At 38.7% G+C, this 22,508-nt stretch overlaps 1 protein-coding gene across 3 annotated transcripts in view; it reads left to right on the top strand.

Annotated features, from left to right (window-relative positions):
- Window positions 1-22,508, top strand: part of SIAH1 (siah E3 ubiquitin protein ligase 1) — a 31,496-nt gene that overhangs the window by 4,610 nt on the left and 4,378 nt on the right. Inside the window, exon 1 of one of the 3 annotated variants that reach the window (XM_043599145.1) lies at window positions 21,768-22,409. The exons of the other annotated variants lie outside the window; for them this stretch is intronic. Coding sequence (XP_043455080.1) covers window positions 22,319-22,409 — 91 coding nt within the window. The 5' untranslated portion in view covers window positions 21,768-22,318. Of the gene's footprint in view, window positions 1-21,767; window positions 22,410-22,508 lie in introns of those variants that run through there. 3 annotated transcript variants of the gene reach the window in all.

Genomic DNA, 22,508 nt, shown 5'->3' with positions numbered 1-22,508 from the left:
TCTTTTACAAATATTTTCTCCTAATCTGCGGTTTTTCTTCCTATTCTCTTGACAAAGGGAATTCTCTTTCCCTTCAGGTCATTTTCCACTTTTATGTACCAAGGTATACTTAAAATTTACATGTCGAAAAGTAAAACCTTTATTATTTCCAACTGTCCAAGGCTCTTACCCCCTATATTCGGTTAGTCTTGAGGTCCTGACTTTTCTGCCATCTGGTTATCTCAAATATGGCATTGCTTCTTTTACTCATTTTCACATTTGCATTCAAGTCTTCTACCTTCCACGTGGTCTGTCTGCATTTGGTCTTTGCCTCTTCCCTTCATTTCTTCCTATTGTAGTTTAAGAGAGCTTTCTAATGTAGGTGACTTACAAGAACTTCAGTATAAAGTCCAAAATTCCTTGATGGATGATAGTACACAGCCTTTCCTGAGTTTGCTCTGGGTACTTCCCTGCCATTTGCAATTATATACTTATAAGTGCCTATGTGCACCATATTCTCTCTCTCCCTGCTAAAGTGTGTAATCTCAGCCTAGACATCACTTAGCTGAGACACTGTTCCTGGACTTCCCACCCTGAGTTGGGTGTCCTTTCTTTGTGTTCCCATAGCACTCTCTGCTTTGCTCCACTCTAACAAGTATCCCTCTGAACTGTAAGTGTTCTGTACTACTTTGCTCCCCAGTAGACTGTAATCTCTGTGAGGACTTGGTCTTCATCACCCTTGTTTGTCTAGAGTTTAGCATGGTTTCTGGCATGTAGTTGGGGCTCAGTAAATATTTATCGCATGACTGATAAACTAATACCTCACACTGTTCTTAAAATGTGCTAGAGCCATATCCTCCAACATTTCCTCTTGCCCTACCTGGTCAAGCTGGATTCTTTTTGTTTCTTGAACGCTTTCTGTACTTTAAAGCTCTGTGCCTTAGCTGATGATTGTACTTAATCTCTCAAATGTCTACCTGTGCAGCTTTGGACAGATGATTTAAACTCTCCAAGCCTTAGTTTTCATTAGCATGTGAACAGCCAATTAAGCACACTGCTGCTTCCCCCATCCCAGATATCCTAGTGCTAGAGTGGCAGTATAGTTGAAGGGTTAAGGAGATAGGGCTCTGAAGAATCAGACCTGGATATGTCTCTTGACTCTGTCACTTACTAGTTGTGTTTGTGACTGTAACCTCCATGAGAGCAGGGACACTGCCTGCTCTCAAGGTACTTTTGTACCTTAAAAGCACATTGCCTATCCATAGAAAGTGCTTAAATAATTAAAAAAAAAAAAAGTTTTTGAGTAAGTTACTTAATTTCTCTAAATATTACCATTTACATTCTAGTGAGGGAATAAACAGAATTACAGATTGTGATATGTAAAGATCTTCCTCTACTTACTATGGGGTTATGTCCTGATAAACTCTTTGCAAATTGAAATTGTTGTTAAGTTGAAAACACATTTAATACAGCTAATCTACTGAACATCATAGTTTAGCCTAGCCTACCTTGAACATGCTGAGAACACTTACATTAGCCTACTGTTGGGCAAAATCATCTAACACAAAGCTTATTTTATAATAAGGTGTTGAATGTTTCATGTAGTTTATTGAATACTGTACTAAAAGTGAAAAACAGTAGTTATAGGTGTATTGATTGTTTATCCTCCCAATTGCCTGCTGACTGGGTGCTATGGCTTGCTGCTGCTGCTTAGCATCATGAGAGGGTATCATACTGCACATTGATAGCCTGGGAAAAGATCACAATTCAAAATTCAAAGTATAGCATGTCGCTTTTGCACCATCATAAAGTGAAAAATCATAAGGGAAACCATTGTAAGTTGGGGTCCATCTGTACTATAAAGGAGTTAAAAGTGCTGAAGTAAAAAATAATGGCGGTAGGAGGGACACCTGCTGTCAAAAGTGGTGACATTTAAGCTATGATACAAGCTAGCTCTTTGAAGGAGGGAAGGGAGAACCTCTCAGAATGAAGGAGAAGCAGAGGTAAAGGCCCAGATGCTGGAATGAGCGTGTACTTACTGTTCTAGAAGTTGAGGGAAAAGAGTGTTCCTGGAGCAAACGGATGATGGGGAGAGATGGCCAGGGATCAGATCCTGCAGAGTCAAAGCAAGGAATGTGAGTTTTATTTTAGGGGTACTGAGAAGCCATCAGAAGGATTTAAGTAAAGGAGTAGTATAATTCACTTCTAACTTTTAAGATAGCTTTAGCTGTTGTTTGGAGAATTGATTGGTCAGACAGGCCCTTTCTTTAGGACGTGGATTAAGGTGATGGCAGTGAAGATGAAGAGAAGTGGATGGATTTGAGATATATTTGGGAGACAGAATTAACAGGATTTGTTGATGGATTAGATGTGAGAGGTGAGGGAAGGAAGGAATTAGGTGGTTTCTGGCTTGAGCTGCTGTGTGGAACATGGTGCTGTTTACCAATATGGGAAAGACTAAAGGAGGGGATGGGACAGAAGGATAGCAGTAAATTTCAAAGTTGTGATACGTTGGATTTGAGGTTCTCTATGAGACATCTAGAATGATTCGGTGCGGTGGAAGGGATATCAGGGGGATGTGGTCTTACAGAAGCCAGATGGGAAATATTAGAGCATGTTTAGGTGTTAGGGGGATGGTCTGGTAGCAAAAGAGGGAGGAATTGATGTAAGAGGAAGGGATAATTGAAGGGGTGTGAAGTCTGAGTAGGTGAAGGGATAATAGAAAGGGTGTGAAGTCTTGAGTAGGTGAGAGGACAGACCCAAGTGCAGGGTCACTTTATTCTAATGTGAGGGAAGGAGGTGGTAAATCAGTATTTGATGGCTTCTCTGGTATTTTCTGAAGGAAACATGGGTGAAGCCATCAGTTGAGAGTATTTGTAGTTAGTGAATACCGGATGGTGGTAGGTTAAAGGTGTAATACAGAAAGACATATTGAGAAACCGAGCAGAGGGAAAGAGAGGAGAGATGCTGTGATCTATTAGCTAGTGAGAATGCCTGATGCTGTTTCAGTAGATTCTAGGAGACTATCTAGAGCAATAGTGTTTTTGTTTCTTTTTTAATTTTTTTAAATGTTTATTTTTTTGAGAGAGAGAGAGACAGACAGCATGAGCGGAGGAGAGGCAGAGAGAGAGGGTGACACAGAATCCAAATCAGGTTCCAGGCTCCGAGCTGTCAGCACAGAGCCTGACATGAGGCTTGCGTTCATGAACTGTGAGATCATGACCTGAGCTGAAGTCAGTGCTTAACCCAACTGAGCCACCCAGGCACCCCAGTATTTTGGTTTCTAAATGTAAACTTTTTTGTTGAAGTATAGCATAAATAGATAAAGCAAAGTGCTCAAACTATACCTATAGCTTGATGCATTTTCACAAAGAGAGCACCCTGTTGGGACCAGCTCTCATGTGTCCCAATTACTTTTACTTTTTTAAGTACCTTTTTTTTTTTCTTAATGTTTATTTGTTTTTGATAGATAGAGTATGAGCAGAGGAGGGGCAGAGAGAGAGGGAGACAGAATCCAAAGCAGGCTCCAGGCTTTGAGCTGTCAGCACAGAGCCTGATGCGGGGCTTGAACTCACAAAGCGTGACAACATGACGTGAGCTGAAGGCAGATGCATAACCCAGGTGCCCCCCCAAAAAGTACTTTTTAAAATCTTCAGGGACTCTAGGCTGAATAATACAGATAAAATAGTCTGTTTTGGTTCAATTTATTCTTTAAGCTTGAGCCACAATGAGCAGAATGATATTGACGAAGACCTTTCATTAGGTCTGAGCTTGCCCAGTGGCATTGAACTTATTAGTGGGTTTTGTTTTTAATTACAGAGGTTGTGGGGAGCACATGGGAGGAACTAGAAAGAGAAGGTTGGAGGGAAAACCTTTGGACAATTAATCTGTATTTTTGAAGTAGATATTGGCAGTGAGAAGTATTTTCTTAAAAAGTTAGAGGAATTTAATGCCAGTCTTGAATTTTATAGGAAGCATTATACTGTCCTTGTTATAGTTATTTATTATTGTCATGTTGACAAGCGTAGCTAGTGATGGTTGATACAGTGAAATTTAATGTACATTGGCTTCTTTGCAAACAATCTGCCTTGGAAAGATTGCTTTAGTAGTTGGTTTAAATAAATTGAATAATCTCATTGTTCAAAACTTGCTTTTTTCTTCTTTGTGTTTTACCTTTTGCTCTTTTGAGTTTGGTTAAAGCTCAGGCTTTGTGTGTGTGTGTGTGTGTGTGTGTGTGTGTGTGTGTGAAGGACCCTTTGTCAGGGACAGCTTCAGATGTTTATATAGTTGTGAATTAATTTCTGCAGACTGTATTCTTTTGGTTTTTTAGGAGAGATGATCGAACATGTTATTTTGTCTTATAATTTTAAAATGGTAAATTTTTATAACTATAAACTATAAACTAAAATATGTATATATGTATATGAAATATGTGAATTTAAAAAAAAATACTCACTTTGAGAGTGAGTGCTCATGCAGGGGAGGGACAGAAAGAGAGGGAGAGAAGAGAGTCTGAGCTGTCAGCACAGAGCCCAGCTCCGTGGCTTGATCTCACAAACTGTGAGATCATGACCTGAGCCGAAATCCAAAGTCGGATGCTTTACCTGGCACCCCTGAAATATGTGGATTTTTATGTGAATGGGCTGTTTCAAAAATTTTTTCCCTGTTAGTACCCATATATTTGAGTCATTTTAAGAAAGAAAGAAATCAAAGAAAAAAAGCCATCAAGGCAAGTAGACAAAATTAGCTCTTGGTTTCTCAGTGTTTCAATTTTTTTTTAAACTTTTTTTTTAAGTTTGTTTTGAGAGAGACAGAGGGAGTGCGAGTGGGCAAGGGGCAGAGAGAAAGGCAGAGAGAGAATCTCCCTCAAGCAGGCTCCTCACTGCCAGCGCAGAGCCCAACCAGGGCTCAAACTCATGAAACTGTGAGATCATGACCTGGGCTGAAATCAAGAGTTGGGTGCTTAACTGACTGAGCCACCCAGGTGCCCCTCTCATTGTTTCAATTTATATATGAAGTCACCAGCAATTTCTTAGCAGGTAAGTGTGGGGACACAAAATATGCACTAAAATTTCCCTTTTTATTACCAAAATAATATATGTGCTTTAATTTGAGGAATATATACAGAAATGCAACCCTAATCTTCCCTGTGATCATTCATAATCCCGTATTAGACATTTTGGCATAGTTTCTAGTCTCTGTGTGTGTGCTACACTTTTTTAAGTCAGCAGGAGATATTTTAAAGTTAATTTCTTTGATCTGATGTAAATCCTTGTAGATATTTTCTTGAATGATCACCACTTGTCAGTAACTACATGTTTGAACTGTGTAATTCCAAATGATGATGTTTGTGCTTATAGTCTGTACCCTGCAGTTTTTGATATTTTGTGTACCTATAGTTCAGTGGTCCCATGTCTGATCTCTGGTTTCTGGTTCTAAACTTGACTTGCCTGTCTTCTCTCCTCCCTCACTTTAAGTCTTTAAACCACATTCTGCAGTTTGGATGCCCCTCCAGTTTCTTTTCTGTCTCGTTACATGGAAATACATGCATAGAGACAACAGCCTTGTAAGTGTATATATTACCTTCTTGTAACATAAATAGGATTATGCTATGTGACTTTTTTTTTTTTAACCCACTCATTTAAACAGGTTGATTCTTATATTACTAGATGAGTCCATCTTCTTAAAAACAAGGCAGCATAGTGTTCTGTTGTGTGGACTATATTTTAGTCACTCTCTTAAGATAGGGCTTGAATTTTCAGTTTATTTGCTGTTACAAACAGGATTGCTATAGGCATCCAGATACATACACCTTTGCCAACATGTAAATTAGAAGAGGGACTTGGAAGAAATTTCTGGGTGAAGAGTATACACTTACATTTTGAAACAAGCTGTCAGATCTTATTAGAAGCTTCCACGGTGGACATTTCCAACAGTGTAGTTAAGTCTCTTTCCCGACATCTTTGCCAATACTTGGAGTCAAATCTTTGAAAATAAATTTCTGTCCTTTCTTAAGTAACACATGAAATTTGTGACATTTCTTATATCAAGTCTTTGAACTTCTTTTTCCTTTTTTCTAGACTTTTACATGCACCTATAATTCAAAATAAAATATTCCATTAGCTTTGTGTTTTATTTTTGATTTATTTTTTTAATGTTTATTTTTGAGAGAGACATGAGCAGGGGAGGGGCAGAGAGAGAGGGAGGCACAGAATCTGAAGCAGGCTCCAGGCTCTGAACTGTCAGCACAGAGCCTGAGTGGGACTTGAACTCACAGAGAGCGAATCATGACCTAAGCTGACGCCAGAGGCTTAACCACTGAGCCACCCAGGCGCCTCTAGGTTTGTGTTTTTTTTTTTTTTTTGTTTTTTTTTTTTGAAGAAAAATTCCCTGGCCTTACTTCTCTCCAGGTGTCCTTTGCCAGAGGCAACTATTTTTGCTGAGCTGATTATTTTTGTATTTACCATCTTTGTCTCTAACATGCTTCTATTGTTAAGTTTTTTTTAAATTTATTTTTGAGAGAGACAGAGAGTGCGAGCGGGGGAGGGGCAGAGAGAGAGGGAGACACAGAATCTGAAGCAGGCTCCAGGCCCCAAGCTGTCAGCACAGAGCCCAATGTGGGGCTCAAACTTCCCAACTGTGAGATCATGATCTGAGCTAAAGGCGGCCACTTAACCAACAGAGCCACCCAGGTACTCCTAACATGCTTCTATTGTTAAATCCAGATTTCAATTTTAGGCGTTATCTATTCAGTTCCTGTTGTAGATTTAACTTGTCTTCCTGCCTCTGTCACATGTACAGACCTTCCCATTTACATACTCCTTTAATTTAGTGACATCATAATTTTGTATTTGCATTATTATTATGAAAGTTATTTGCAAATTGAGCTATATAGTAAGCTGTTGTGACTTTTTTCCTTGTACCGTTTAATTGGAATTTGTATATGTTGCTAATATTTGTCCTTTTTCTTTTCTCTTTGTTTTCTCTGTGCTTACTGCTAATACCGCCCCACATTCCTTAACTACTTGTCTTAAGTGTTCAGGTTGCTTGCTGCCTCATGTTGCCTTCTTCGCTAACGTAAGGTTGTCTGTCCTTGTCTGTGTTCCCTGTACCTTTCTTCTGGGTTAAGTCTTACTTAACTGTAGCCATGTTGTCCTTTTTCTTGGTTCATTCCTTATCTATGAAGGGCTTGTCTTCCAGGAGCCTCCTGAGAATATTTCCAGGGGAAGTTCAGTTTTGAAACTTTGCATCATTATTCTGCCCTCAACACTTTTAGGATAATTTGGTTGCGCATAGAATTCTAGAACAGTAATCATTCTCTTTGAGGATTTTAAAAAACATGGTTCTATTGCATCCAGCTTTGGATGTTACTACTCAAAGTCCAAAGTTCTTTTGCTTTCTGATTTATTTGTTCAGTCAACAAATAATTTTTTGAGTCTGTGTGCTAGGCACTGTTTTAAGTGTTTTGAGATACATCACTGAGCCTACCTTCCTACCTTCCAGAGTTGGGGGGGGGGGGCTACTACAACGAGCATGATAATTCAACTGTATACCCTGATAGAGGGTAATACATTCTGTGGAAAAAAATAGAGTAGAAAGGGAGGAGGGAAAAGGAGAGAAGAGGAAGAGGCTGGTGGAATGGGTGAGGATTAGGAGTGCATAGTGGAGGGTCAGTGGGCAGAGTGCTGATCACTGTTTGCAATAGAGGGGACAAGGTAGGCCTCATTGAGAAGATAGCAAACAAGCAAAAATAAGAAGGAGGTGAAAGAATCCGTTATTATGTACATCTAGGAGGAAAGTGTGTTAAAGCAGAGGCCCCAAGGAACAGCTTAGTTTTATGGAACCAGGAGGCTAGTGCAGTGAATGAGGGCGAAAGAAGTGGGAGATGGAGTCAAAGAGTGATCACCATATTATTTAGGGCCTTACAGGCTGTTCAAGATTTTTCTGTTACTTGGATAAGGGTTGCCAATGGGGAGGGTAGTGAGCAGAGGAGTGACATAACCTGATATAAATTTTAACAGGATTTTTCTGGTTGCTATGCTTAGAACATACTGGGATGGGTGTGGGAGACAAGGATGGGAGTGGGGAGACTGTTTAGAAGGATATTGTGGTAATTCAGATGAGTGATAATGGTCGCTTGGAATATATGATATGGTAGTGGTAGATAGAGGTGGTGAGGAGTGGCTGGATTCCGGATATATTTTTAAAGAAGATACACTAAGATTTCTTGGTGGTTTTATTTATTTTTATTTTTTAAGTTTATTTTGAGAGAAAAAGAGAGGGAAAGAAGTGGAGTGGGGGAGAGGCAGAGAGAGAGGGAGACAGAGGATCTGAAGCAGACTCTGCTGACAGCAGGGAGCCTGATGCAGGGCTCAAACTCACAAACCACAAGATCATGACGCCAGCTGAAGTCAGATGCTTAACTGAGCCACCCAGGTGCCCCCTGGTGGTTTTAGGTATATAGCATGAAAAAAAGAATCAAGGATGACTTCAAGGCTTTTGAACCGAGTAACTGGAAGGATGGAGTTGCCATCAAGGGAGAGGAAGGTGGTGGGTGGAATAGTTTGGAAGATAGGGAGTTCAGTTCTGTTCAGCACTTTCCCCACCCCTGCCCCCCAGGGATATCTAGGAAGCAGTTGGATGTACAAATCTTGGGTTTAAGAGAAATCTGGAGGGGTTTTTTGTTTGCTTTTTTAGTCTGGGCTGGGCATACACATTTTTAAGTCCTAGGAATGTTGGTGGAATTTGAAAACTGCAAGACTGAATGAGATCAACAGAGCCAGGAACAACGGACCATGGACAACTCCCAATTTGAAGAGTTTGGGGAGAAGAGCAGGAATCAGCAAAGGCAGCTGAGTTGCTGGTGAGCTAGGAAAACTATGTGTGCAGGGTCAGTGAACAGAGTTTATCAGGCAGGAGCCAGTGATTGATCAGTTCTGTCAGATGCTGGGGACAGATGAAAACTTGCAAATTAAATACAAACAAAACTGCAAAACCAGTGAAATTCAAATTATACTCATTTTACTAAAGCATTGGGTCCTGTCTGCTAAATTGAAATTTTGAAACAAAATGGCTTATAGAATTGACTATGGTTATGCTGTAGGTTCTTTTTGAGTTAAACATACCAAGATTGACCTGCATGGTGTGGTCACCATGTTTTGCATTTTCTTACCAGCATATAAATGCTTCAGGGAAAAACCATGATGCCACTGGGCTTTGCTTCACAGAAATGCATCAATTGCATTTGAGGTTCCCTTCTGCTTTTGTCTTTAGCCTGTCATTATTAGAGTATTGTAGTACCGACTTGGAGCCAGCATGACCAAAAATGTGAATGGGAGCATTCAATTATTTGGCTACCATATGGAGTCAGATGATTCGGAATGTGCTACTACTGCTTTTTAGATTATTAAAAACAGGAAAATAAAACATTCAATTTTTGTAGAGAAATGTAGATCTCGCCCTCTTCCAAGAATAGAATCTTAGGTTGAGGAAATTTTTTCTAAGTTTGTTTATTTTGAGAGAAAGAGCGAGCAGGGGAGGGGCAGAGAGAGAGGGAGAGGATCGTAAGCAGGCTCCCTGCTGTCAATGCCCAGCCCCATATGGGGCTTGAACTCACAAACTGTGATATCATGTCCTGAGCCGCAACCAAGAGTCAGGCGCTTAACTGACTGAGCCACCCGGGCGCCCCTTGAGGAAATTTATTTTTTTTTTTAAGTTTGAGGAAAATTTGAGTATGTTAATTCATGTATTATATCCTTATGTGAAATAACAAATTATTTGGTTGGAGTTTCAAGTACAATGCTTATGAAGATAACAAATTATAACAATTTCAGTGAAATATGATTTAATTTGAAAAGGATCCATGAATTTTTTGATATGGCATTTCTTTCCCATAAATTCCATTGTTTTTCTACTCTTTTACTAGTAAAGAGCTACCTATCATATGTCATGTTAAGACTCTGTAATTATGATTTTGCCTCATTTCTTTAATATCTTCTGTCTCCCAAGCAGTGTATAGTTTTGTGTTTAGCTCAGTATCACCAACTCTTTATAGATTACTGCCAATTTTGATCTGCTTTAAAATTTTTGGCCAGTGTGTGTGTGCGCGCGCGGGGCGGGGGGGAGGGCGGTTACCCTACCATATTTGTCAGGTGGAATGTGGAGTTGAATGGATTGTATGTTCTAGTGTAGAACTGGCTAACATAGCTTAATGCAAAGACAGAGCAAAAGAGGAAACATCTATTGGAATGTGTAATAGTTTTACATCCTGAAAGAATATAAAACATAATCATGGTAGTAAACAACAGTTGTAGTCAAACTTGGACACAACTAAGTGAATATTGGACAGTTTTTTCTGGATGCTGTAGGGTTTGGTTGTATTACAGTAGTGATTGTGTTGTAATCATGACTGATACAGTTTTGATAAGTTCAGGTGTGTTACGAAAAATTTTGTTAGCAATATGTGGTATGAAATAAAAATGTCGAGAAAGCCTGTTTGACCCTCTTTTGACTCTCTTTCTGCTTACTCATATTTTTGTGCTCTTGCCTCACTTCTTGATACTTGGATTTAATGTCTAATTGTTAATGACAAACTCAGATTATCAGATTCTACCACTTTGATACAAAAAAATTACAAAAGCAACTACTTGTTAGGGCTAAAGGTTTAAATAACTTAGGGAAATTTTAATTTTTTGGCCAATTTTGTAAATATTGAAAAGGTGTGTTGGATGCTTAATTAAATATTCTGTCCCAGTACGAGGTTTTCCAGTTTTGAGGGTTATTTGAAAGAAATGAGATTTAGGGACAAAGCAGACAATGTGATTCTGTGCTTATTCTTATTTTTTTTTGATCTTCAGTTTCCTCATCTACAATATGAAGTTATAACCTACGTTATGAAGCTTAAATAAATGGTGTGTATGAAGCTGACACAGTGCTTGAAAAGTTGATAGGTGCCAGTTTATGCAGCTTTGTTCACAGCAAATTCTGTAATCTTTATCAGATTTCAGATACCATCCCAAATTGAGGTTATGAAAATGAACACAGTAGTTTGAAACAACAGTTTCCAGCAAAATCCTGTATAATCCAGGTGTTTTTTATTTAGTGATTAATTGTAGGGTTCATGGTATGACTCTGTAAACATTACCAGTGGTTGTATTGTTAATAATTTATCAGACATTACCGTGTATTTAATCTGTTAATGTCCAAAAATCTGTTGTTGTTGGTTTTATCATTGTACAAATGAGAAATTTGAGACCCAGAATATTGTAATTTTGTTCAATGTCAAAATAATTAGTAAGAGCTAAAGTAGGAGTTCAGGTTTGAGCTTCTGATTCCAATCAAAGTCATGGTTCTTTTCACTGTACATAGGCAACCTTCTTGAGGTATGTTATCATTAGGGCATTACTAAGAATTGAGGTTACTGTCTAGGAATTGATGGGTTTATGGAACTCTGATGTTATGAACATAAACATTTTGAAAAGTTAGAGAAGTGGTATGGAAGTACATCCATTTCTTTTTTCTTTTTTCTTTTTTAGATTCTGTTTATAATGATAAAATTATTTCATACAGTGTTTCTTTTTTAAAGTAGGCTTTATTTCTTTAGGGCAGTTTTAGATTCAGTAGCAAAACTGAATAGAAGCTACAGAGATTTCCCTTACTCACCCAGCCCCAGTGATATCCTTCCCCATTATCAACATCCACCACCAGAATGGTATATTTGTTACAATATGATCTACCTACATTGGCACATCATTATCACCCAAAGTCCATGGTTCAGTCTTGGTGTTCTGTATTAGGAGTTTTGACAGATGTATACTGAGTGCTGTGTATTCACCACTGTAGTGTACAGAAGAACAGTTTCTTTGCCCTAAAAATCCTCTCTGCTCCACCCACTCATTCATCCCTCCCCCAAGCTGATCTTTTTACTGTCTCCATAGTTTTGCCTTTTCCAGAATGTTGTATAATTGGAATCATACAGCATGTAGCCTTTTCAGATTGGCTTCTTTCACTTGGTAGGATGCATTGAAGGTTCTTCCATGTCTTTTCATGGCTTGATAGCTCAGTTCTTTTTAGCTCTAAATAATATTCACTGTCTGGTTGTACCACTTCATCCATTCACCTACCAGAGGACAACATCTTGGTTGATTGCAAATGTTGGCATTTATGAATAAAGCTGCTATAAACACCCTGTCAACTCCTTTGGGTAAATAGTAAGCCACAGGATTGCTGAATCTTATGGTAAGAGTATGTTTAGTTTTGTAAGAAATCTCCAAAGTGCCTTTTATAGTTGCATTTGCACCAGCAGTGAATGAGAGTTCCTGTTGCTCCACATGCCCACCAGCATTTGGCGGTGTTGGTGTTCTGCATTTTGTCTGTTCTCCTAGATGTGTAGTGGTATCATCTTGTTCTGATTTGCATTTCCCTGATGACCGGTGATGTGGAGCACCTTTTCATATGCCCATTTGCCATCTGTATATCTTTGGTTAGGTGTCTCTTAAGGTATTTGGCCCGTTTTTAGTTGGGGTTGTTAATTTTATTGTTGAGTTTCAAGAATTCTTTGTGTATTTTGGGTAACAGTCCTTTATCAGATAAGTCTTTTACAAATATTTTCTCATTCTCTTGACAGTGCCTTTTGCAGAGCAGAAATTTTTAATTTTAATCAAGTTCATGTGTTTGGTGTTGTTCTTGAAAAGTCTTTGCTAAACCCAAGGTCATCTAGATTTTCTCCCTTTCTAGGAGTTTACATTTAGGTTAGTAATCCATTTTGAGCTAATTTTTGTGAAGGGTGTGGGATCTGTGTCTAGATTCATATTTTGGTGTGTGGATATTGTTCTAGCATCATTTGTTGAAAAATCTGTCTTTTCTCCATTGCCTTTGCTCCTTTGTCAAAGATCAGCACAGATCAGCACACTTATTTTAAAGTGAATTTTTAATCTCAGTTGTGAATTCTCTTTGTGAATTCATTTAAGTAACATTCTACTTGTAGGGACACCAGGGATAAGTGAATTCTGGTTGTATACATATGCCATTCCTTCTCCTTGGAATCCTTCATGCTGTTTTACTTGATTTAGTCATTCCTTCAAGAAATATTTAAATTATCTAGTCTGCGCTTGGTACTGTCCTAGGTGCTGGAGACATGAGAGTGAAGAAAACAAACAAGGTCTATTCTCATGCAGTTTCTCAGTGCAGAAGTTCTGAACCAAAAGTGAATGGTTCAGGGATCCTGGCAGTTCTCAAGGTCCTTTCAGGGTCAAAACTTTTTTTTCACAATAATGAGACATGAGAGTACAGTGGAGTTTCCCAGAGGGTACATGGCATGTGGCATCTTAACAGATTAAATGCAGAAGCAGATAATGAATATCCAATTGCATTTTATTGCATCAGACATTAAGAAGTGCAAAAATGTGAAACATAGACATTCTCCCTATGAAAATATTTTTCATAAACATTTAACGTGTAATGGATTTTTACATGTAATTTATAATGATATTAAAATAAAGAAATACTTAAATTTATTGGATTGAATTTCTAATATAGTAGAATAATACATTCTAATATAATAATATATTAGAAATATGTAAATATCATACGTATAAACCACATAGACAAAAAGCTCTTTTGGGGGCCTTAATAATTTTTAAAAAGTACTGAAAGTACTAAGTAATAATTTTTTAAAAGCAGTGAAGACTAAGTTTTTGTTTTAAATGCCCAGGTAGGCTTAAAGGGCTTAGAAGGCACAGGGTCAGCTAATTGCTTTCGATTCTAAAGCAATTATTGGCAATATGTAAATGAAAGGGTGTGACTATGGTCCAGTAAAACTGCCTACAAAAACTGGCAACTGGCTTGCAGTTGTAGTTTGCCAACCATTGATATAAAGTGTTCCTGATACCAAAAACCTTGAGAATTACAGTTGTGAGTAAAAAGTTGGTGGTGTAGTTGGGAGGGAATAGGGGAGAGAATAGACAATAAGTAGTTAGAATTTCATTTTTTTCACACTGTTTTAAAGTTTATTTTGAGAGAGCACATGTGTGCGTGTTGCAGAGGAGGAGCAGAGAAAGGGAGAGAGAGAACCCCAAGTTGGCTCCATGCTTTCAGCATGGCTCCAACCCACAAACTGTCGAAATCAAGAGTCAGATGCTTAATTGACTGAGCCACCCAGGCACCCAGTAGTTGGAATTTCAAATGGAAATAGATATTGTGAAGACAATGAGAGGGTCATTTGGCCTTTAGATAAATCGATCAGGAAAGGTGCCTTAAAGAGCTGACTTTAGTTAACTGGTTACTTGTTCAGGACTTGACTAGGTATCATCTCTTCTCCTTTTCCTCCACCTCCTGCCTCCTCCTTCTCCTCCCAAGTTTAATTTATTTATTTTGAGAGAGAGCACAAGCAAGGGAGGAACAGAGAGAGGGGAGAGAGAGAATCCCAATCAGGCTCTGTCTGGACTGTCAGTGCAGAGCTCAATGTTGGGCTCAAATCAAGAGTTTGATGCTTAGCTGACCTGAGCCACCTGGGTGCCCCTCATCTCTCTTTTTTGATCTCCCCTTGGTCATTAGGGATCCCTTTTGCATTGGGAGGCAAAGGAAAAGATAGTTTAATTAAGTATATATATTTTTATATTGAATGTTATTAGACTTAAAGATTAATTTTTCAAGTTGAATTATAAAATATCTAAAGCATATTTGCTTTAAAAGGATTGAGGAAATTATACAGCCTAGCTTAGAAAATTGACCTAAGTTACGTGACATGAAGCACGTTATTTCTTTATAATTCTTCTTTTCTGAAATTGAGAGTTGGTTAAATTTCTTCCAAGTTTAAAATTTTCTGGTTTGTTTGTTTGCCTTGCCCTACATTGCCATTTGTCTCCCTCCCCCATCCCTTCTAAATCTTCCCTGATCAGATAAGCTCCAACTTCCATCATTTACTAATTCTATGATCTGAAACCTTTAATTTGTAAATTTATTTTCTTATTCTTGAGGTAGGGGATAGATGCTTAATTTGGAAGTTCATTGAAATGTTTAAGTCACGGTTTTTTGTAAACCTTTGAGGACAATACCTGGAACATACTAGGTGTTTAATAAATGTTTGGGGCAGCTGTTTGAAAGAAAATGGAGGAAGTCTCTACTTTTCCTTATTTAGCTTGCTGACCCTAGGGCTCCACTGAGACTGGCAAGCTTCAGTGAGAGGCATGAAAATTAAAAATGAAAACTCCTGTAGAGGGGTTAAGGAAGTACAAGAGCAGTATAATCCAGATTTATGTATCCATTCCAACTTTAGGGAAAGGACATGGAAACAGCTATTCCTGTCATCAAAATCTCTGTTCCCTTATTGAAAAATGCTTTACCATATCAAGACATAAGTAATTTTATTTATTTATTTATTTATTTGTTTATTTATTTATTTATTAAAAAAATTAATGTTTATTTTCTGAGAGAGACAGAGTGTGAGCAGGGGAGGAGCAGAGAGAGAAAGGGAGACACAGAATCTAAAGCAGGCTCCAGGTTCCCAGCTGTCAGCACAGAGCCCGATATGGGGCTTGAACTTACTAACTGTGAAATCATGACCTGAGTTGAATGAAGTCAGATGCTTAACTGACTGAGCCACCCAGGCACCCAAGACATAAGGTAATTTCAGCAAAATCAAATTCATGAATTAGAACTTAATGAGTTCTTTTGGAACGCAGTGCAAAAACAAAGATTGGAATTATGAGGGGAAAAAATATGTGATTGGAAGACAGATCCAGCAGAGAGAGTCAATATCAGAATTAGGTGCAGAAAAGAACCGAGTAGATGGAAAGGATTAAAGAATAATTAGAAGTCCACAGAGGTGAAAGATTTGAGCATTTGGATTGAAGACTCACCTAGCGTTTTGTTCAGCAAGTGCTGATGGCACATATTTAGATGTTTTGGTGATAATTTCTTTCAGAGACCAGAGCCACCTGTCGGGGGACGTGTTACCTGCAAAGGAATAAGAAAAATGGCATAAATTTTTCATCTACATCATTATATGTCATAAGACTGTGAGCAGAATTTAAGAATTTTTATAGTTCTTAGGGGAAACGGGTGTGTGACAAGAATGATAAACTTGTGCAGTTTCTATAAGAGCTTCAGATTGCCAGGCCCTGAGGCGGTTTCTGCAAACTTTCTTGAGGTGTGGTGGCTGTATCAGAAAATGAACCATAATTAAGGATTCAGGGGGAAAAAAAGATAGGCATTTGCCTTTTTTTTTTTTTTTAAGTTTTTATTTTAATTCCAGTTAGTTAACATGCAGTGTTATATTTCAGATGTACAGGATAGTGATTCAAAACTTCCATGTGTCACCTGGTACACATCACAAGCACAGTCCTTAATTCCCAAGGATGGGCATTTGTTTTGTGATGTAATTGTGAGAAATGAAACCAGAATTGTTGCAGTTAGGTTTAAATGATTGTTTTGACACAGTTTTGAAGTTTCATACAATCTTTACCTTGGCAGGTGGGAAAGGGGAAGTTTTACTATTAGCCTGTTAAAAGCGGGCTTCCCTTGTTTTGCAAGATGTTAGTACTTTCATTCTTGATGTTAATAAATCGTAGATTTGATATAAAATGAAAATATGATAATTGCTAGTAAAATAGAATTAGGATGTAGAACCAGGTGTCCGACAGAACTTTCTGCAGTGAAGACATGGTGGTACTGTGACCTCCCCCACGCTCCCACTAAAAGAGGATGCAGAGACCTTGTTGAGAAAATGGAAACTCTCAGATTGAAACTTTCTTAACTTTCAACTTCCTGAACTAGACATCTTCTATCTTCTCTGTTCTTACCATGGAGAAAGTATTTCTTCTAACAAAGTCTAGTCACTCTGTCTTGAGTTTTGAATCCCTCGTCACCAAAAACTTTATTGTTCCATTTCTTGGGATTATCCTCTTTTCTGGACTCATCATTCACTATATCAGCATTCACTATATTTTGGTCCCTCCCATTTCAAAACAAAGAAAAAAGAAAAACAAAACAAAAACAAAACCCAAGCAGATAACTACCCTGGACCTTTCAGCTACTTCTTAACTTGCCTCTTTCTATAGCCATGCTTTTTAAATTTACACAGCATCCTGTTCAGTCTCTTTTGGTCTGATTTACACACCGACCTTATTTCCAAGGTTGCTTTTGCAGAGGTCACCAGTAACTTCCATATCGCCAATCCACGAACACCTGTTCGGTCTGATCATATTTGACCTCTCAGCAGATTCCACATGGTTGACTGTGCCATTATTTTTACTACTTCTCACTGTAGATTTTTTATTGTTTATGTAATTGCACTTTGCCAAAGTTTATACTGTTTGCATTCTAATTTGTAATTCTAATGCCTATGGTTGGTGGGCTTATTTCCATGTTTAAATGGAGTCATTAACTAACTTTAGTCCTTTTAAAAGATCACCATTTCTAAATTGCTTATTTTGATTCATTGCTTATTTTAAATAAAGTAACAAAGGTTCATGGGTGCTATATTCCATGAGTTCTTGAATGTTTAAGCATGTGTGCTTATTACTTTTATTTTTTTTTCTGATTACAGAAATAGTACAAGCTCCCTATAAGTATATAATAAAGCATAATTTATTCTAATATTTGTACATGTATCAATAGATCTTCTTCTTAAGTCTGTACCTTCCCTTGACTTCTGAGTTACTGCCCTTTCCTTCTCAGTTCTTTTAGGCTTTTGCTACTCATGTTAGCCTCAGCCAGCAATTGGCCACACCTACGGTTAAAAATTTAGAGTCTCGGGCCCAGCCTTGGCATAATTCTGATTCTGAATCAGAACCTGCATTTTAATAAGATCCCTAGATGATTAGTGGGCACAATAAAGTTTGAGAACTGCTGCAGGCTAAGGGCCACTGCCTCTCTTTAAGGAACTCTTCAATCTTTAAATCTTGGCATTTGTCTTGTTTTAGGCAGGCTCCTCATCTCTGAGACTTTAGATGACATTGTATGTTAATCCTCATCTGCACCCTGAGCTCTTCTGTCAACTGCTTTTCTGCTTAAACATCTCACTCCCACTTTGCATGTCTTCTGTTACTGAATTTCAGTATCTAGCACAGTGCCTAATGGGTTCTGATTCAGTATGTGATGCTTTTTACTGGGGTGGAAGTCTCAAAATAGAGTGATTTCAGCAGTAAAAAGACAGATGTGTAAAAAGACAAATGTGTACTTTGCTTTACACATTTGAATTAGGGTTTGCACTTTCCTCGCCATTTATTGGGCTGTATCACCTTTGTTCAGACTTTCTGTTTTTCCAGCAGCGTTTTACCAGGTCTTTGTCCTGGGCTTTCCCCATTTCAAATCACCAGTCTTACTAGACATATAAATAACTCTTCTTTTGTAGCAACAGAGTTTTCAGAGTTATCTTCAGGAAAATAGAGCTTTTAGGAAAATACATACAATTTAAGTTCCTCTTATTACTTTGCTACAGTTTTGGAAATTAAAATAGGTTGTTTAATTTTTTTCTTAGCATCATTGTTTTTTTTTAAAAAAAAATTTTTTTTCAACGTTTATTTATTTTTGGGACAGAGACAGAGCATGAACGGGGGAGGGGCAGAGAGAGAGGGAGACACAGAATCGGAAACATGCTCCAGGCTCTGAGCCATCAGCCCAGAGCCTAACGCCGGGCTCGAACTCACGGACCGCGAGATCGTGACCTGGCTGAAGTCGGACGTTTAACCGACTGCGCCACCCAGGCGCCCCAGCATCATTGTTTTATAACAGTGTTTGAATTTTTTTTAATTTTTGGCATTTTAAGCTGTTAAGTTTTTAAGGAGACTTGTGTTAAGTTTAATTTTGTCAATATGTGAGAAGTAAATCTTAAAAAATGATTTTTAACATAACATTTTCTGCATATACCCTTTACAGTGTCAAAATATAGAAAGTACCTCTTTTTCAAAAAGGAGTTGTAATTATAAAGAAAGGAGGAAAACACTTAAATGTTTGAATGGAAGAGTTTTATTTAACTCATTGATTCCTAACAGAGCAAATACATAATCTGAACTTGTACTTTATTTTTACAGTGAGTATTATTATATTTATTATTAATTATATCAGTTCTAGGAATAGTTTTTGGAGAAGTAAAAGAGGTCTGGTGATATTTGCATCCTGTCTTTTTTACTAAATTAAGAATGCAAATTTTACGTATTTTGACAATTGTTTTCACTTCACCACTCCCAATCAGGATAATCTTGATAAAGCGGTTTATTTATTGCCCCCTCTGAAGAAAAAAATGCCAAAAATCACACATCCATATCACGACCCAGCCGGTACCTCCCATGTATGTTGTGTTTGAAACTTGCTTTACAGTAATACACTAGTCGTTTTTCCCTGTGTGACTACATTTCTCCATTTTAAATGTTTCCTTTGAAAAAAGTAACTGTATTAGCTTCCTGTTACTGCTGTAACAACATTTCCACAAGTGTTAGGATGCAGACATAGTTGAGAGGGGCATTATTTGCCTGCTGTAGTAACATTTTGTAAACTGCAAAAGGTTGTTATATATTAATTACTAAGCATGAGGTATGACTAATCAGAGAAATTGTTCGTCAGCCCTTGATAAAAGGAAACTAAGGTTCCTGCATGAAATTGATAATAAAAGTTTAAGTCCAGGGGAGCCTGGGTAGCTCAGTCCGTAAAGTGCCCCACTTGGGCTCAGGTCATGATCTTGCAGTTCCTGAGTTTGAGCCCCACATGGATTGGGCTCTGCACTGATGATGCAGAGCCTGCTTGGAATTTTCTCTCTGCCCCTCCCCCACTTGTGTGTGCACGTGTTCTCTCTCTCTCTCTCTCTCTCTCTCTCTCTCTCTCTCTCTGAAATAAGTAAACTTAAAAAAAGTTTACATCCATCTACTTTTTATAGTATGTTAATGTGACAAAGTAATGGTTAAATGCTCTGAAATTACTGAGATAGCATTAAAGGCTGATTATAAAATATTTCGATGTGGATTAAAATTTATTTAAACTTTATACCAAACTGGGCTTGAGATGTAGGCCTTAGAAAGTATAGGTAATACAGGGGATGAATCACTGGAATCTACTCCTGAAATCATTACTGCACTATATGCTAACTAACTTGGATGTAAATTAAAAATTAAAAACAAAAGAAAGTGTAGGTAATAGGTCTCTCTTGCTAAATTTTGTAACTTTTTAACTTTGTATTCTGTGGGTTTGTCTTAGTGTAATGTAGTTTTTGTGAAATTTTCAGCTCTGTAAAACCAGTGTAAATATTCTACCTGGTCGAGCAATTCTATTAAGGTTTATTGTGCTAAAAATTAAATTGCAATTGATCTTTGGCAGACATGGTTGATCACCTTTACAAAGTAAACGTATCTTTTGGAACCCACACTTTCTAGGTTTCTTGTTGATGAACTCAGGCGAGGCAAGAAACTTTGGGAGGTGTCAGGTGAATACTTACGTATTTTGGACTATGTACCATCTATGATATACATAAATACCCATCTCCCTTAGTCCAGACAAAAGCTATGTGAGGCTGGAAATACTGTCCCACTTTTACAGCTGAGCAGGTGGTGAAGACTAGGTTTGAATCCCAAGTGTGTGTAGATGACTCCAGAATGCTTCCTCTTTTATTGTCCTGACTCACTTGTTGAGTGGTTTGTCTGTAGATTAATGGTTTTCAGATGGTGCTGTAAGGCTCTGTACAGATCCTTGGGGAAGTTTGGGAAAAAATGATTTTTTTGTTTTTTTTCTTGAGGAATCAGTCCTTCCCTTTGACTTGTTTTTTATATTTGGGTTTGGAAAGAGTTGCTCTGCCTAAAACATTTGAAGCTTCCTTCCCTAGAAACCTGAGACCTATCTAGAATGAATATGTATCAGGAAATAAAAATGTAAGTAATAGTAATTTATATTTGTTAGCAAACAGACTGTATCTATTTTCAGTGATCTTTCTATTCCTAATGATGTTTTGTGTAGCTTAATGTTAAAATAAGTTTGAAGTGATCGAATGTACTATTAATAGGGTGGGGAAGTGATTAGAATTAAAATTTGATGTGGAAAGTGGGTAAGCTACAATTTACTGCACAGGGTTCTCTTCCCACTACCAGCTCCTGCCGTGTTTAAAGGCTGCCCTATAAGCATGATGTAATGACAGGTTAAATCCCTGAGTGTACTACCTGACGCAGTGCAAATCTGAGGCCCAGGACTTTATTGGGGCACGGGTAATGCTTCTTTAAAAACAAAACAAGCTTCTCTGTTTAATGAGGCCATTTAAGATGCTTTTCCCAGAGTGGGAAGAGAATATAATCTCCGTTTGGAGGTTGAAGAAGGAATTTAATATGGTTATATGTGTTTACTACTCTCACTGTAGTTTTTTCAAAGGGAGAGAGGGTGTTTTAAAGTATGGTGCCAACAGGGGTAGAAGTGAAGCGAGTTAGAAATTGAGGAAATATGGTAGTTGACATCTGGTAAATAGTTACTGAATGAAGAGAGGCGAGTGCTTTCATTCTATAAACACTTAAGTGTTCACGGTTAACCAGCCACCGTGGTGGCCATATATTTCCCAAATACTCTCTGTAGGTCTTAGTTTGAAATCATACCAAATTGTTAGTATCTCTTTTGTTCTACAAAAAGGCATATTTCCGCCTAAATGTAAGCTGGTGGAAATATGCTGAGGTGTGCACATTGTCTTTGGGGGTCCAGGGCTGGGTCTGAGTTGCACAGCGCAGTGCCCTAGAGCAGTCCCGGAGAAGTCCTGAGCTGGGAGGGCGGAGCTTGTGGGCGTACCCACCGCGTCCGCCCCGCCCCGCCCCACCAGCCCCGCCCCACGCTAGCTGCGGCTGGGCGCTGCGAGCCTGAGGCCCGTTGGCACTGTGGACTGGAGCAGGCTTTCCCAGCAGTGGGCAGGCCCCAGCCCCGGACTCCGCGTGGATCTCCCCGCGGGCCGGACCCTGCAGTGACTCCAGAGCTGGCTCCAAGAGCACGCTTGCTCCAGCCTCCTCGCATCCTAAGGCCCTGTCCTTCCCCGGAGCTGGTTAGCTAATGAATCAGGGGAAGACAAACTTCCAGGACCGACAGTTTAGGGCCCAGTAGAAGACAGCTCGGTGATGGCGCCCATTTTTGGAAACACAGGCGAATTTGAGCTCGCATGGAGGTGTGGTCGATTCCTGTTGGGACGGGAGAGGCTTCATTTCTCGGCTGCTGCGGTAGCCTGTGCTTCTGAAGAGTGAATGGAGTGTTACAGAGCAGGGCACTTACCTTTGCTTCTTGAAAACTTGACATCGGACATGGTTAGGAACAGAAGGTGTCCAGGAGGAGCCTCTGTTACAAATCGTATTTGCTTCTGGGGGAAAGGCTGTGAGCTGCCTGGCTTCTCATGACCGGGAAGTCTACCTCACCTTATCTGTACTCCTGGAGAGGCATCTTGCTCACATGTTTACCTGCAGCTGGGACAAGGAAAAGAAAAGGTATTGACATTAAGAGACTGACTGGGTTTGCTTAAACTATGAAATGGGAAAGTTGTTGTAAGCCAGTGGAATCTGGATCAGGGAGTGGCTGCAGCATAA

This window comes from Prionailurus bengalensis, chromosome E2 (assembly GCF_016509475.1).
Source record: "Prionailurus bengalensis isolate Pbe53 chromosome E2, Fcat_Pben_1.1_paternal_pri, whole genome shotgun sequence".
NCBI classification, from domain to species: Eukaryota; Metazoa; Chordata; class Mammalia; order Carnivora; family Felidae; genus Prionailurus; species Prionailurus bengalensis.
Note: the sequence above shows the minus strand (reverse complement) of the source record. Positions and strands in the feature narration are given on the sequence as shown.